The sequence below is a fragment of the Cnephaeus nilssonii genome (genome assembly GCF_951640355.1).
Source record: "Cnephaeus nilssonii genome assembly, chromosome: 14".
NCBI lineage: Eukaryota > Metazoa > Chordata > Mammalia > Chiroptera > Vespertilionidae > Cnephaeus > Cnephaeus nilssonii.
The window spans coordinates 47,416,292-47,430,207 of NC_137085.1; the positions used below are offsets into that span (position 1 = coordinate 47,416,292).

The window sequence follows — 13,916 nt, forward strand, 5'->3', positions numbered from 1 at the left end:
AATATCACCTACTACAATCACAAAGTTTTGATATTCAAATGCATATTGTTTTCAGGTTTCAAAATTCTAAAATTCTGTAAGTGATATGGTTATACAGAAAAATAATGAAGAAAAATAAATTAAAATTTGAAATGAATGAAAACACACAAGAAACTCGGTGATGTAGTTAGAAGAAAGATCAAAGTATAATAAGTTCAGAATTATGACTATAGGCACACACAACTCTTTTACCTTAATGTCCATGTGTTACTAAAATATTAACAATAATTAGATCCCTAGAATTAATTTAATGAATGTAAAACATTTATTCTAGTAGTAACTCAGCAGAACTCATAATCAGAGATGTTCCATCAAAAAAGTTACATAATATTTTTGAAAATTCTTATTTAATACTATCAGCAGAAATGCCTTTTAAATGTGAGTATATATTTATATATGTAAACCATATATATAAACACATATACATATGTATGTGTGTGTGTGTGTATATATATATCTGTATACACACACACACACACACACACATATACATATATGTAATTTGTACACACATGGTAATTTAAAAATTGGTACTTTGTACCATAACATATTCATCAAATAAAATTTAATCTGTTACCATCATAATCTTTTGAAAAATTCTAACATTTCTAGGAACATTTAACATGGACAATTTTTATAATGCACAAGCAAAAATAAAATTCTAAAACATTTTTATATAAAATATATATTTTCATTTAAAGTTATAAAACTAAAGTAAATCACATACTCAAATAAAAATTGTCCACAAATGATTCAGAGATCCTTCTAGTATGAGAAAGATGGTTTTGTATTGAATATTAGACTAGGCAAGAAAATATTCGAATGCTAATCATTTCTTTTTCTTAGCAGTGGCTTCAATTTCAAATACTTATCTTTTTTCATTGCCATATCTTGAGAAACTGGTTTGTACACTGGAGTCAAGTTTTCTTTGTGGGAGGAAATTATTCCTAATAAATTTGAATCAAAGTACTTCAGTACAGACAGAGGTCAAATGTAAGAGAGAGTCTAAGTAATTATTCAGAGAACCAGAGCAGGAAACTGAATAAAGGTGATAGGTTTGTGTTATTTCCAAGTACCCAAATTTAACTAGTTTTACATCAACTAAGTTAATTAACTATACATTTCACTTATTAGAGGTTCTTAAGAAACAGCCCAATTCCAGTCAGGAATTTTGTCTACAGTATAGGCTTCTCCTACACAGTCAGTTGCATCAGGCATGCTGATAGGTTGACTATTAAACATGTAGAAGAACTGAATTGATATGGCACAATCTGGCTCAACATTCGGAAAGAAATGGCTTGAGTGTTGACCAACAAGTTGTTAAAGATTGTGCTCACAGACACAGACAACTGTATGGTGATTACCAGAGGGAAAGAGGGGGAGGGGGAGGCAGAAGAGGGTCAAGGGGGGATAAATGGTAACTGAAGGAGGTTTGACTGAGTGGTGAATACACAATACAATATACAGATTATATATTATAGAATTCTACACCTGAAACCTACATAATTTCACCTTAATAAATTCAATACAATTGAATGTCACCCCAATAAATAAAATTTTTTAAAAGATAAAAAAGATTGTGCTCATATAACTTCTTTGAATGGTTCTATAGTGAATGAAACAGATACATAAAAATAAGTAAATTCCCTTTGATGACATGGCACTTATCAAAAAATCTCTGAGTTTTAAACAAACTAAACCACCAAAAAGCTACAAATATTCTAACATTTGGCAAAAGGAGGATGGTAGGAAATCCTATCTAATAAAAGAGTAATATGCAAATTAACCATCACTCTGCTACACCCACAAGCCACGACTACCAGCCAATTAGGAGCGAGTATGAAAATTAACCCAAGCTAAGATGGCTGCGGCCACAGAGCGAGCAGGAGGCTTGGGTTTCCCCAGAAATGGAGGAAGCCAAGCTTTCCACACCCCCTGGCAGGCCCAGGCCTCCACTAAAGGCTACAAAGTTTCAATTATAGAAGATAAATAAATCCCAACAAAAATGGCTATGGCCATAGAGCGAACAGGAGGCGTAGGTTTCCCTAGTGATGGAGGAAGCCAAACTTCCTGGCCTGCCTGGCCTCTGCTCAAGGCTACAAAGTTTCAATTATAGAAGATAAATGAATCCCAACAAAAATGGCTGCGGCCATGGAGCGAGCAGGAGGCTTGGCTCCGCTCCAGGCTACAAAGTTTCAATTATAGAAGATAAATAAATCCCAGATACCAGGGCCTCCACTTGGATTGCTGGGAGACGTGGCCGGCCTGCAAACCACCACAGGCCCCTCGCCCAGGCCACCCCACGCCCCAAGGGAACCCCCCCATGATCTGGGACAACGATTAGGGCAAATCAGCTGGCCCCCGTGCACCAGGCCTCTACTCTATCTAATAAAAGAGTAATATGCAAATTGACTGTCACGCCAAACACAAGATGGCTGCCCTATGTGGTCAAAGATTTTGCCCCCATGTGGACACAAGATGGCCGCCACAAGATGGCCAGCAGGGGAGGGCAGTTGGGAGGAACCAGGCCTGATAGGGAGGGCAGTTGGGGCGATCAAGCCTGCAGGGGAGGGCAGTTAGGGGTGACCAGGCCAGCAGAGGAGGGAAGTTGGGGGTGACTGGGCCTGCAGGGAAGGGTAGTTGTGGGAGACTCAGGCCTGCAGGGGAGGGCAGTTAGGGGCAAACAGGCTGGCTGGGGAGCAGTTAGGCATCAATCAGGCTGGCAGGGGAGTGGTTATGGGGTGATCAGGCTGGCAGGCAGAAGCGGTTAGGTGCAAGCAGGAAGGCAGGCAGGCGAGCAGTTGGGAGCCAGCAGTCCTGGATTGTGAGAGGGATGTCCGACTGCCCGTTTAGGCCCGATCCCAGTAGGACATCCCTCGAGGGGTCCCAGATTGGAGAGGGTGCAGGCTGGGCTGAGGGACACCCCCTCCCCCCTGTGCACGAATTTCATGCACCGGGCCTCTAGTCTTAAATAGGTTTCATGGCACCCAAACTTTGTTAACTTCACTATAGTAATAGTTGTGAAAATGCAAACAGAACCACCAGGTCTCTGTGAAAGAAGCAGATGAAGATCTCTAGCATGACTGAGAGGGGAACTAAAATGGGAAATAAATTTGGTAAGAAATACAAGTAACAATAGCAGATGCATATTTAGATAATATAAATCTATCACATGGCACTATCATATGTGTTGTTCCAGGCAAAAGTTATCTTTTTATTTAACTTTTACACTCCTTTTGCTAAAAGGAAAATTTTCTTATAAAAATGAAAAACAAAAAACCATCTTTAACAAAATGTTAAATATGAATGCATTTTAAAACATGTAAATTAATATGTACAATTGATGCTATAAAGTGGTGGGGTACTTTCTGTAGTTTCCCACTATTTCCAGTTGTTATAATTCAGTTATTTTATTTTTAATGTTAGTTTAATTTACCAACTAACATAATAGAAATCATGCATCAAATTTATGTAATGGATAACTGAAGGAGAAATGCCACTTTTTCTTACTGTATATAGAAAAAACGTCAAATAATAAAATTTACCCTGTTAATGTTTGCACCTGTAGTCACATGACCTGGAATAATCAATTCAGTTAACTCAGTAACAGCACTAATAAATCTAGCTAACATATTTCCAGTTGATAAGGATGTTTAACAGGGAGCCAGAAATCAGTGTGAAGGTAAACAGAAATGCCTGGAGAAAATAAAGTAGGGGAAGGATGACGCTGGAGGCATGGTATGCTATCATGAGAGGGTGGATGAAACAAAAATGGGAAAATACTCTTTCTCTTCATTTTTCAGTTTTCCTAAGGCCTTCATAGTGGCAAGTACTTCCCTTCCCACTACAAATGACTTTCTGGGTGACCCTTCTCAGAAGCACTATCAAGTACTGGAATCTATTTTTATTTTATGGGAAAGATACAGTTATCTTTACATATAGAACATTTTACAATTCCTTTGTGAACATTATGATTCTAAAGCTGGGAGGAAATTAGGAAATTGCTTATTCTAACTAACCACTTATTTTATCGATAGGTAACTGAGGTGCAAAAAGGGTATCATTTAGTTTATAATCTACATAAATATATTGGGACTAAAAGGTTTAGACATGCCATACCTATTGTTAGTACCTATTATTATGAAACCAAGAGAGAAATATGCTTAAGAAATAATCCAAAAACACAAAGAAAAGGTTACAAAAAAGGAACTCTCCACTGAGAATAGCTACTGTTCTGAGGTTAGTAAGAAATAGTGAGCAGAAGTAAAGAACTTCAAAGAATGGATTAGGGAAAAGGCACTAAATGATGAACATGTAAACACGTAATGGTTACAAACAGAAAAGTATGTATAAAGTACTTACCAAGTACATGTTACATCTTGAAAATCCATAAAATGAAAAATGTAAAATTTCTCATATTATTATTTTCTAGCAAATTTGTTTCTACCTCTATTTCATTATAATAACAAAGCATATGGTAAGATGAAAAGGGGTGCTTGTGCTTATTTCAAATCCCCATGCTTCTTTTACATAGGACATCTAGAAAATCAATCCCACTGCTACTTTAGCTAGGCAGTTCTAAATGACTACAGTCTTTATAAGCTTAGTTGAGGTGAAAATAGAAAGCTCAGGTGACAGAGTTTGATGATTTCCAATTCTACAAGCTTTCCATGAGCATTTCTGTGACATCATTTCACTACATTAAAATATATTGTGTCAAAATACTGTATTTTCCGGCGTATAAGACGACTTTTTAACCTAGGAAAATCTTCTATACGCCCAGTCGTCTTATACGCCGGAAAATACGGTAATTGTATTTATTAAATTCTAAAAACTTGAAAACTCAAATATGTGAGTTCCTAAGATGCTATTGGCTAATAGCAATGATCAAAGCCAACAAATATTTTTCATTGGAATTACCTAGATCATTGCTCTCCTAATTATCTAGATCATTGTCTTGTTGGTAGAATAAAAATTGGCACATGGGTAAACATTTTTAATTTACTTTTACAGAGTGGATTTTGATATACCTTAGAAAAAATACATATAGTTTTCTCTTTTAAAACTGAATCAACTAAAAAATATATTAAGTAAACAGTATAGGTGGCATAAGAATATGGCCAGATTTAAATGTCTAAGGTGTGGGAAATGTTGACCTTCATAAAGTAACTTCTCTGGCAATGAGCTAGCATAAATATTACTAGTGAACGATGTGAAATTTCCAAATTAAATGATATTTTACTCTGTATATTACTTCTTGATTTTTATCTCATAAAAGAGCCAGTGTAAATCAACATAATATAAAAGTAAGCTCTTTGGGCAGAAATTTAAAGGATTTTACTGAATATCATTGAAGAAAACCTATTAAAGTTAGTATTAATGAGTGAGAATCCCCTCTCTTTTCTCCTACTATTAATGAAAACTTCCAAATTCATATAATTGTGGGGTGCATATCAGTAACATTCTGCATAATACCACACATATTACATTCTGGATAATACCACAATACTAACAACCTAACACTTTCTTGTTCCAGCCCAGTCTGTGTCGTTTTTTCTCCCTATATTGGAAAATGTCAATGGTGGCTACCAAGAGGCTAAATTAAACAAATAAAAATTCAAATACTTACAGTCGCTGGGGAGGCCCGAGTGGTATGCGTCACGGAGTGACCAGAATTCTCCATTGAATTGCCGATCAGATAGGTTCCCCCGGAGCTGCTGATGAGTTGTCCTCCCGTGACGCCCATCTGAATCCCACCAGTGCCCACCATACTGTGGGATGAGACCACGGTAGTCACCTGTGCAGAACTCCCTTGAGTATCAAAGTAATTCCCTCCAGTGTTTTGGCTGTACATCTGCGTTTCTGTGTAAGGATAAGTTGTTGTTCGGCTTTAGAAGAAGAAGAAAAAAGAAATTTACTAGCTTATTTATATCATCTTATTTCACTTTTTCTAGTGTGTATATATGTTTAAAATGTATCCTTTGGAACATGACAAGTTTTGTATTTTGTATGAAACTTAATTTCCAGAAGTAGTTTTGCTTACTTTCCAACTTAAAGGCACATGCTTTTATTATGTACCTCAACATGTTCTCTGCACTGTAGAACTCTTGCCCTCTGCTTGTATCTACCTCCAGCATATAAATAGGATCAGGTCTCTTCTCCCCCAAAAGTCTTGCTGAGTGACTTCTTCAATTTCTTATAAAACTTCCTGCAAATCCCAGTTTTAGAAAAGCTGGGATCTGGCATGAGTTGGGGCTGGTAAGTAAACTCCCCATGCTACTTCACATTCCTGGGTGACTTGCAATAAATAACCCTTCATGACTAAGGAAACTTGCATGGTTATCTTTCTTGCCACCATAAGGATCTTGAGCAGTTAACTCAGCTTGTACCCTAAGTCCATATCTACATCTCTCTCTTCCTCTATACTCAAGATTCTCCTTTATGAATGACTATGCTAGCGCTTCACGCTGTCACTTTTCACTTCCCAACAACTGCAGTACAGCTTCTGCTTTGGCCTTTTGTTGAAACTGCTTTTACTAAAGTCACTTGCGACCAAATCTAAATACCAAGATATAAGGGTTCTGTCATTCCTTATCTTTGTTGACCAAGTCTGCTCTATAGCATTGTTGGCTACTCCATGTTGCCCTTTCCCTGCTCTTTCTGTTCTGATTAAGCTTATTTCATTGATTTATTTTTCATTTCCAATTGGTTATGACATTTCAACATGACTTTGTTTTCACTTTTTATTTTAAGACTAGAGGCCTGGTGCATGAAATTAGTGCACGGAGAGGGGGGTGTCCCTCAGCCCAGCCTGCACCCTCTCCAGTCAGGGATCCCTCTCACAATCCAGGACTGCTGGCTCCCAACCGCTCACCTGCCTGCCTTCCTGATTGCCCATAACCGCTTCTGCCTGCCAGCCTGATCACCCCCTAACCACTCTGCTGCCAGCCTGATTGATGCCTAACTGCTCCCCAGCCAGCCTGTTTGCCCCCAACTTCACTCCTCTGCCGGCCTGGTCACCCCTAACTGCCCTCCCCTGCAGGGTTGATCGCCTCCAACTTCCCTCCCTTGCAGGCCTGGTCCCTCTCAACTGCCCTCCCTTGCAGGCCTGGTGCCTCCCAACTGCCCTCCTCTGCTGGCCATCTTGTGCCGGCCATCTTGTGTCCACATGGGGGCAGGATCTTTGACCACATGGGGCAGCCATATTGTGTGTTGGAGTGATGGTCAATCTGCATATTACTCTTTTATTAGATAGGATAAGTATAAGCTCACAAGAAGTTGTAAAAATAGTACAGAGAAATATAAAGTACTTTTACTAAAAATTCAAATATAAAGTTAAAATTCCATTTGTCATTCTCTTCAACCCACATCTCAGAGCTAGCCACTACTGATGATTTAATGTGTATATTTTCAGACATTTTTTTATGTACACACTGGGTCTCTCTTAACCTCTCTTGTTCCTTAGTTTCTATGACACTTATTTTCCACTATTTACTTTCTCTACCACTACCTACCTTTCAAGAACATGTCAAAGCTCCATTTTTATGGCACTTTAAACAATGACATCTTCTGTGGTCTCTATGTTTAATTCTTATTCAGACCATATACCTTTACCATACACTATACGACCATGTAGATGCTCACAGTAAACAACCTTGCATAAGTTGATTTCTCCACTCTCTTTACTTTCTAGTTATACTTAGGAATTTTAAATCTGGGTTTCAAACAGCCATCTGGTTATCTTTACTAGGAAACCCTATGTTATATGGGAGGTCCCATAATATAAAACTTAAAAGGAAATTCCTTTTCTATCTCATTCTTTCCTGTGCCACTCTCAGCATTAGAACTCTTGCCTCTTTCCTCAGACTGACAGCAGTCACTAAGTCCTACCAATTTTACCTTCTAAATAATTCTCCAACTCTTCTTTCCAGTCTTGTACTTAATGCATTAACTCATAATATTTTGCATTATAATTGCCTTCTAATTGGTTTTTCTGCCTCTAATCAGGCTCTTTTCCAATCTATTTTCAACTGTGCTGCCAGGGGAGTTTTTCTAAAATGCAAATACAAAAACAAAACGTTTCTTAAAAACCTTTCCAGGATTCTCTCTTGCCCTCAGAGGGAATTCAGAACCCTTGATTGACCTTACAAAACATCAGGGCTGGTGCCTACGTAATCTCTGTTTGGGTACTAGCCATGCTTTTTCCACTTACACCATACTGGCCTTTATACTGGTCCCTCAAAAAGCCATTTTCTCTTGCTTTCTTGCTTGTTACACATCGTTAACTCTGCCTGGAAGGCCTATATATTTTTCTTTTCTCTTCCTATTTCCTCATCATTCATAAACTCTCAGCTCAAACATCACTTACCTTATCCCCAAATTATTTTTCTGTACCCTCTTGCCCTCTCTGGTCACTTTTCATAGGACTGTTATGTGTTGTTCTCTGTATTTTCCTAATGCATACTCTGTGCATACATGAATCATAATTCTCAACATAGTTATTGTTGAATTCCTCATGTCTTAATACTCCCATGAAATTATGTTTAATTCCATCTGTACCCTCAATACTTAACAGGTTTCTGGTACACTGTGGGCACACTAATCAACAGATAAAAATATAATCTGACAAAATAGCCAGTTTCATAAATTTATAAAACATAAAGCCTTTTTTTGTTAAAAACATGAGAAATTATGCTAAACTATTCAAACATTTGTCTATAGCATTTAAAACAGGTCATTTGAACTCATTATAAATTATACTTGTAATATAAATTATAAGCTTTAGTAAAATATTAATAGTGTTCTGAAAGTATTGCACACTGAGTAAGTTAATACATTCCAGCAAGAGCCAGTGTAGCAGAAACAGGTAAGATTTTTGTTTTGTTTTTCTTTATTAAGGTATTACATATGTGTCCTCGCCTCCCTTTCTCCCCCACCCTCCCACTTATGCCCTCACCTCCCTGGTGTCTGTGTCCATTGGTTATGCTTATACGCATGCATACAAGTCCCAACAACCCCATAAAAACATTTTTTTTAAATAGAGAAAAAAGCCATTTAAAACACATGTACAGTTCTTCTCTCATCATTGCTCTAGCTCCTATTGGGAGTCTCATCTGTATATTTCATTAGATACTGATAAAATAAAACAGTCATGCTGATTTCAAATTTAGGTAAAAAGACAAATGAGGTTACTTTAATTTATGTCCACTGGATATGACACTGACCCTATCTGATTCTACTTAAAATAACACAATCTAGTATAGCCAAGTAAGGTATATAAATAGATACAGGACAATAAATACTTTGACAGATGGAAGATATGGTGCTCGCTTTCATTTTCAGAGTCGTAGCAAAATGTCCCAGCATGCTCCCTAGTAATAAGTTGATGTCATATATAAAACATAGTAATCACAAATGATAGCTAAAACACTGACCATTTAATATGCAATGGGCACTATTCTATGTGCTTCAGGTACTTACTCATTTAATCTTCATTTCAACTCTATGAGATAGGTGCTATAACAATTCCTTTTGCACAGACAAGGTGAATAGGTTGAGTAGCTTTATCCAAAGCTAAGAATTGGTAAAAAAATTATTTGGGATATGCACTGAGCCCATACTCTCAAACATTTTGTCACATAAAAAGAACTTAACTTGTTGTGTATAAATTATATTTGTGAATGACTATTGGGGAATAACCTTAACAGGTAGTACAGGGGCCCTATGAATTTTCTGTTGCTATTTTGGATTTCCTTACATGTTAGTTCACTGTTTACTGGCCCCACACTACTCTCTTCTCTCACCCAGAATAGGACCTGCAGATGTACCTGCCATGGTAACGAGATAGAAAAGGTGGAACTATTTCAGAGGATACACCATCACACGCTTGGAATTGATAAATCTATGATCATGGAGGTTACTACTCTAACACAAGAGAAACATTTCAAGGAATTTATAACATTCCATCTTTGGGGCATGACTCCTTTTACAATTAGTTCTCAGTGAAGTAATATTACTAATGCAAACAAATGAATCATAGGTATATAAAACTAGGTCTGTAGTCCTCAAGTCAATATAAAAATATGGCAGCAAAATGAAATGCAACCTGATTTTCATACTTCTCTCTAGTTGGAGATGATTCAAGATAGAAAATGAGCAAAGAACAAGACAAGGGTAAAAGTCACTAAAAAGTATGTCTAATTCATAAACTGTCCTCATTACTGAGTCATGACCAATGTGACTGGGAAGGCTTGGCTATTGCACAAACATACCCCGGGATAAAGACTGGCAATTTCTATGGGAGGGGAAAAAGGACAATTTTATTAGAAAATGAATTTGTCTCTGACAAACAATGTATACTTGCAATGAGAATAGAGGAATTTTAAATACTGGATTGGGTAATAGAGGCAGACCATTATGTCCTTTGCCATTGTTCTTTAAAGGTAAGAAGATAAGCATGAATGTATTTGTTGGAGTACTGTCTGGAGCCAAAGTTAGTACAAATAACTCCTCGAGGTCTTTCCATGGTCTAAATGCTCTAAGCTTCTGAATAAATACTGAAGGACTTATGTAAAAAAAGAAGCACTAACAGCAAAAATAGCAGTTCTTTCATAGGTACTAGAAATAATGACTCTTTAATTCTGATTCCTCAGATTAGTTTATCTTTCATATTGTATAATGAATACATATGAGTTATTGCTTGCAAATTATTTTCCCCAGACATTTTCAAAGTACAAGGTGGGGCAAAAGTAGGTTTACAGTTGTTCATCCGGAAAATAATACAATAAATAATAATAAAAGAATAAACACTGTGTTTCACGTATTCACAACTGTAAACCTACCTTGCTCACCCTATATATATATTTGAGAAAAGAATTCAATATTTGGCATATCTGACTGAAAGCAGCTATTTCTGGACTGTACATTCCTGCAACAGCTAAATTCCCAAGCAATTCTGTTCACATTTGAAAGATGTGCCTCTCTTCCTTTTGTTTTCTATTTATTGATTACTACAGGCTGTTATGAAAATAATGTCATATTATTTCTATGGCAGGAAAGAAATCTTTTCATTGTTCTGCACATGTATGCAGTAATGACTGTACACACAGAGATATGTGCACACTTGCTGAGAGAAGCTTCTTCACAGCTGACTGTATTGTAAGGTCCAATGTAAATGTCAGGACTCTGATCCATTGAGTTCAGTAAATTACTACTGTCCCATCATGCCTCAGCATACATCCTGAGTAAGCATGATTCTGAATATTCCATGCTTGATTATTCACTGGAATTAGTATGTCTATTTACCTCAGTTATAACCAATTTTTCTGTTTTCTTTAACTTTATGTATCTTATCCACAATTCCAGATATGTAAAATATCTCTAAATTATGTTTTGTATTGCATAGGTCTTGAATATCCTCTCCTACCAATAAGCTAGTCAATGATAAAATCAAACAATAGAATGAAAATGTCAAGTTAAGGAAATAAAATCTCTTGCAAATTTTATACTATAAAATGTATTATGAAGACAGAATGTAGTAATGTTGGTCATTATAATATCTTACATTGGTACAATGTTTTATGATTCCAGAATACTTTGTACTCATTCTTTTTACAAATATTTACTGAGCATTTATTCTGGCACCTAGATTAAAAGGAACAAAAAAGACATAACCTCTTCTATCATAAGGGCTACATAACGTAAGAGGAAAGTGGTGAATAGAAAGGAACAAAAATAAGATAATTAGAAATTTCCTCAAGTCTATGAAAGAGAAAAATAGAACATTAAAATATAATAAATAGGAGAGAGAAAAAGATGGCGACCGGCAGGAAGGTAGGGAGAGAGAGAGTGTGAGTGAGGAACCCACAGAGGAGAGTGTAGATGTGTGTGGTGTGTGTGTGTGTGTATGAGATAGGGTCAGTTAGATTCTGCAGGTCTTCCAAGGGGCTCCCGAAGAGGGCAGCCCTAGACGGCGGAGCCCCGCGCACAAAGCGGACACTTCTCGGCGGCTGGTGCGGACGCAGAGACCACGCCATCTTGGGAAACAGAGCTGCCTGAGACTCGGATCCTGGCTTCTGACACAAACCAGGACCCTGCAGCCACTGGGGACAGAGAACTGCTATCACAGCTTCAGACAAACAAACAAGAATCCAGACTTCCCGGCAGATTTCCGTGAGTCAAAGAGCCTATCCCCCTCCTCGCAGGCGCTGATAGCGCCATAGTAACTGATAGACCCGCCCCTCCCCCAAGCTGCTGAGCACCCACAGTGCGCGGAAAGCGCCATAGTAACTGATAGGCACGCCCCTCACCCAAGCTGCTCACAGGCGCGCGCACAGACAGCACCATAGTAACTGATAGACCCGCCCCTGGCCCAAGCTGCCGAGCTTTGCGCAGGGACACGCTCCCTCTTAGGGAATTTGGCGCACGCTCGCGCACGGGACAGAAGCAGCTCCCCATCGGGGAAATCTGTCAGTGCGCACAGAGGGCTCCCCTTCGGGGAATTTGGGGGAATTTGGCTCGCGGGTCACAGCTCCCCCTTCGGAGATTCTTAAAAGCGTGCACAGAGGGGCTTCCCTTTGGGGAATTTGGCGCGCAGGACGGACTCCGCCCCCCTTCTGGGACTTTGGGAGAGTGCACTGAGCCGGCTCACCTTCAGGTTTTTAAGAATGTGCGCTCTAGCCGGTTTGGCTCAGTAGAGAGAGCACACACAGGACGCAGCCCCACTTCAGGGAATTTGGCACGCCGGACACAGCTGCCTGGGATCCCTGACTCACAGCGCATTCACACTAAGAGCCAGCGACCCCAATTGTTGGTGCGTGCACACACAGGGACCCTGATTCTCAACGAGAAACCGCACAAGGCAACAGAGACTTTGACACTCGAGTCTTGGTGCAGACACAGGGAAACTCTGACTCCTGGCACATGCTAAGGATCTCATTCTCGGCACATACCAACAGTGTGGTGCAGACAGGACCCCTGATTCTAAATGTGCACATGAGACCACACGGAACACTGGGGACACTGATCCTGGACAAGTTTGGTTCCCACCAACCAAAGACAGTCACACGTCCTAGTGTCAGAGCACTTCAGTGAAACTAGGGTGGAGCGAAGTCCCCACAGCACACGGCCCAGGTCCACGCAAACAGAAGCTTGAGCTTTCTGGTAATAGCCAGAATGGGGAAACGAAATAACTCACAGAGGAAAGAAAATGTGGAGTCGCCAAGAAAGGAAATTAGTGAAAATGAAGCTTGCAACATGACCGAAAAGGAGTTCAGAGTAATGGTCATGGAATTTATACATCGGATGGATGAGAAAATCAACAACTTATGCAAGAATCAGGAAGAAATGAAAAGTGATATAGCTACAATCAAAAACACCATGGAAAGTTTCAACAGTAGATTACAAGAAGCAGAGGACCGAATTAGTGAGTTAGAAGATCAGGTACAGAAACAAGCTCAAGCTGAACAGCAATTGGAGAAAAAAATTAAAAAGCAGGAGGAAAGCCTAAGGGAGCTTCGGGACAACATGAAACGAAGTAACATGCGTATAATAGGGCTGCCAGAAGGACAAGAAGAGCAGCAGGGATTAGAAAATCTATTTGAAGAAATAATGACAGAAAACTTCCCGGATATGGGAAAGATAAAAGTTACGCAAGTAAAGAGAGTCCCAAGCAGGATCAACCCCAAAAGACCCACACCAAGACATGTCATAATTTCAATGGCAAATATAAATGATAAAGAGAGAATCCTAAAGGCGGCAAGAGAGAGACAGAGAGTTACCTACAAAGGAACACCCATCAGATTGTCAAATGATTACTCATCAGAAACACAACAAGCTAGAAGTGAATGGAAGGAGGTATACAAAGTGTTGCAAAGCAA

The 13,916-nt window shown here is 38.7% G+C and overlaps 1 protein-coding gene across 13 annotated transcripts in view; it reads right to left on the bottom strand.

The window, feature by feature from the left end:
* The window catches only part of RFX3 (regulatory factor X3), a 291,507-nt gene that overhangs the window by 89,093 nt on the left and 188,498 nt on the right, over nucleotides 1-13,916 (bottom strand). For all 13 annotated transcript variants that reach the window (XM_079790204.1, XM_079790195.1, XM_079790206.1 and 10 more), the window contains one exon: nucleotides 5,669-5,927. In XM_079790204.1, the coding sequence (XP_079646330.1) occupies nucleotides 5,669-5,927 (259 nt within the window). The remainder of the gene's footprint in view (nucleotides 1-5,668; nucleotides 5,928-13,916) is intronic.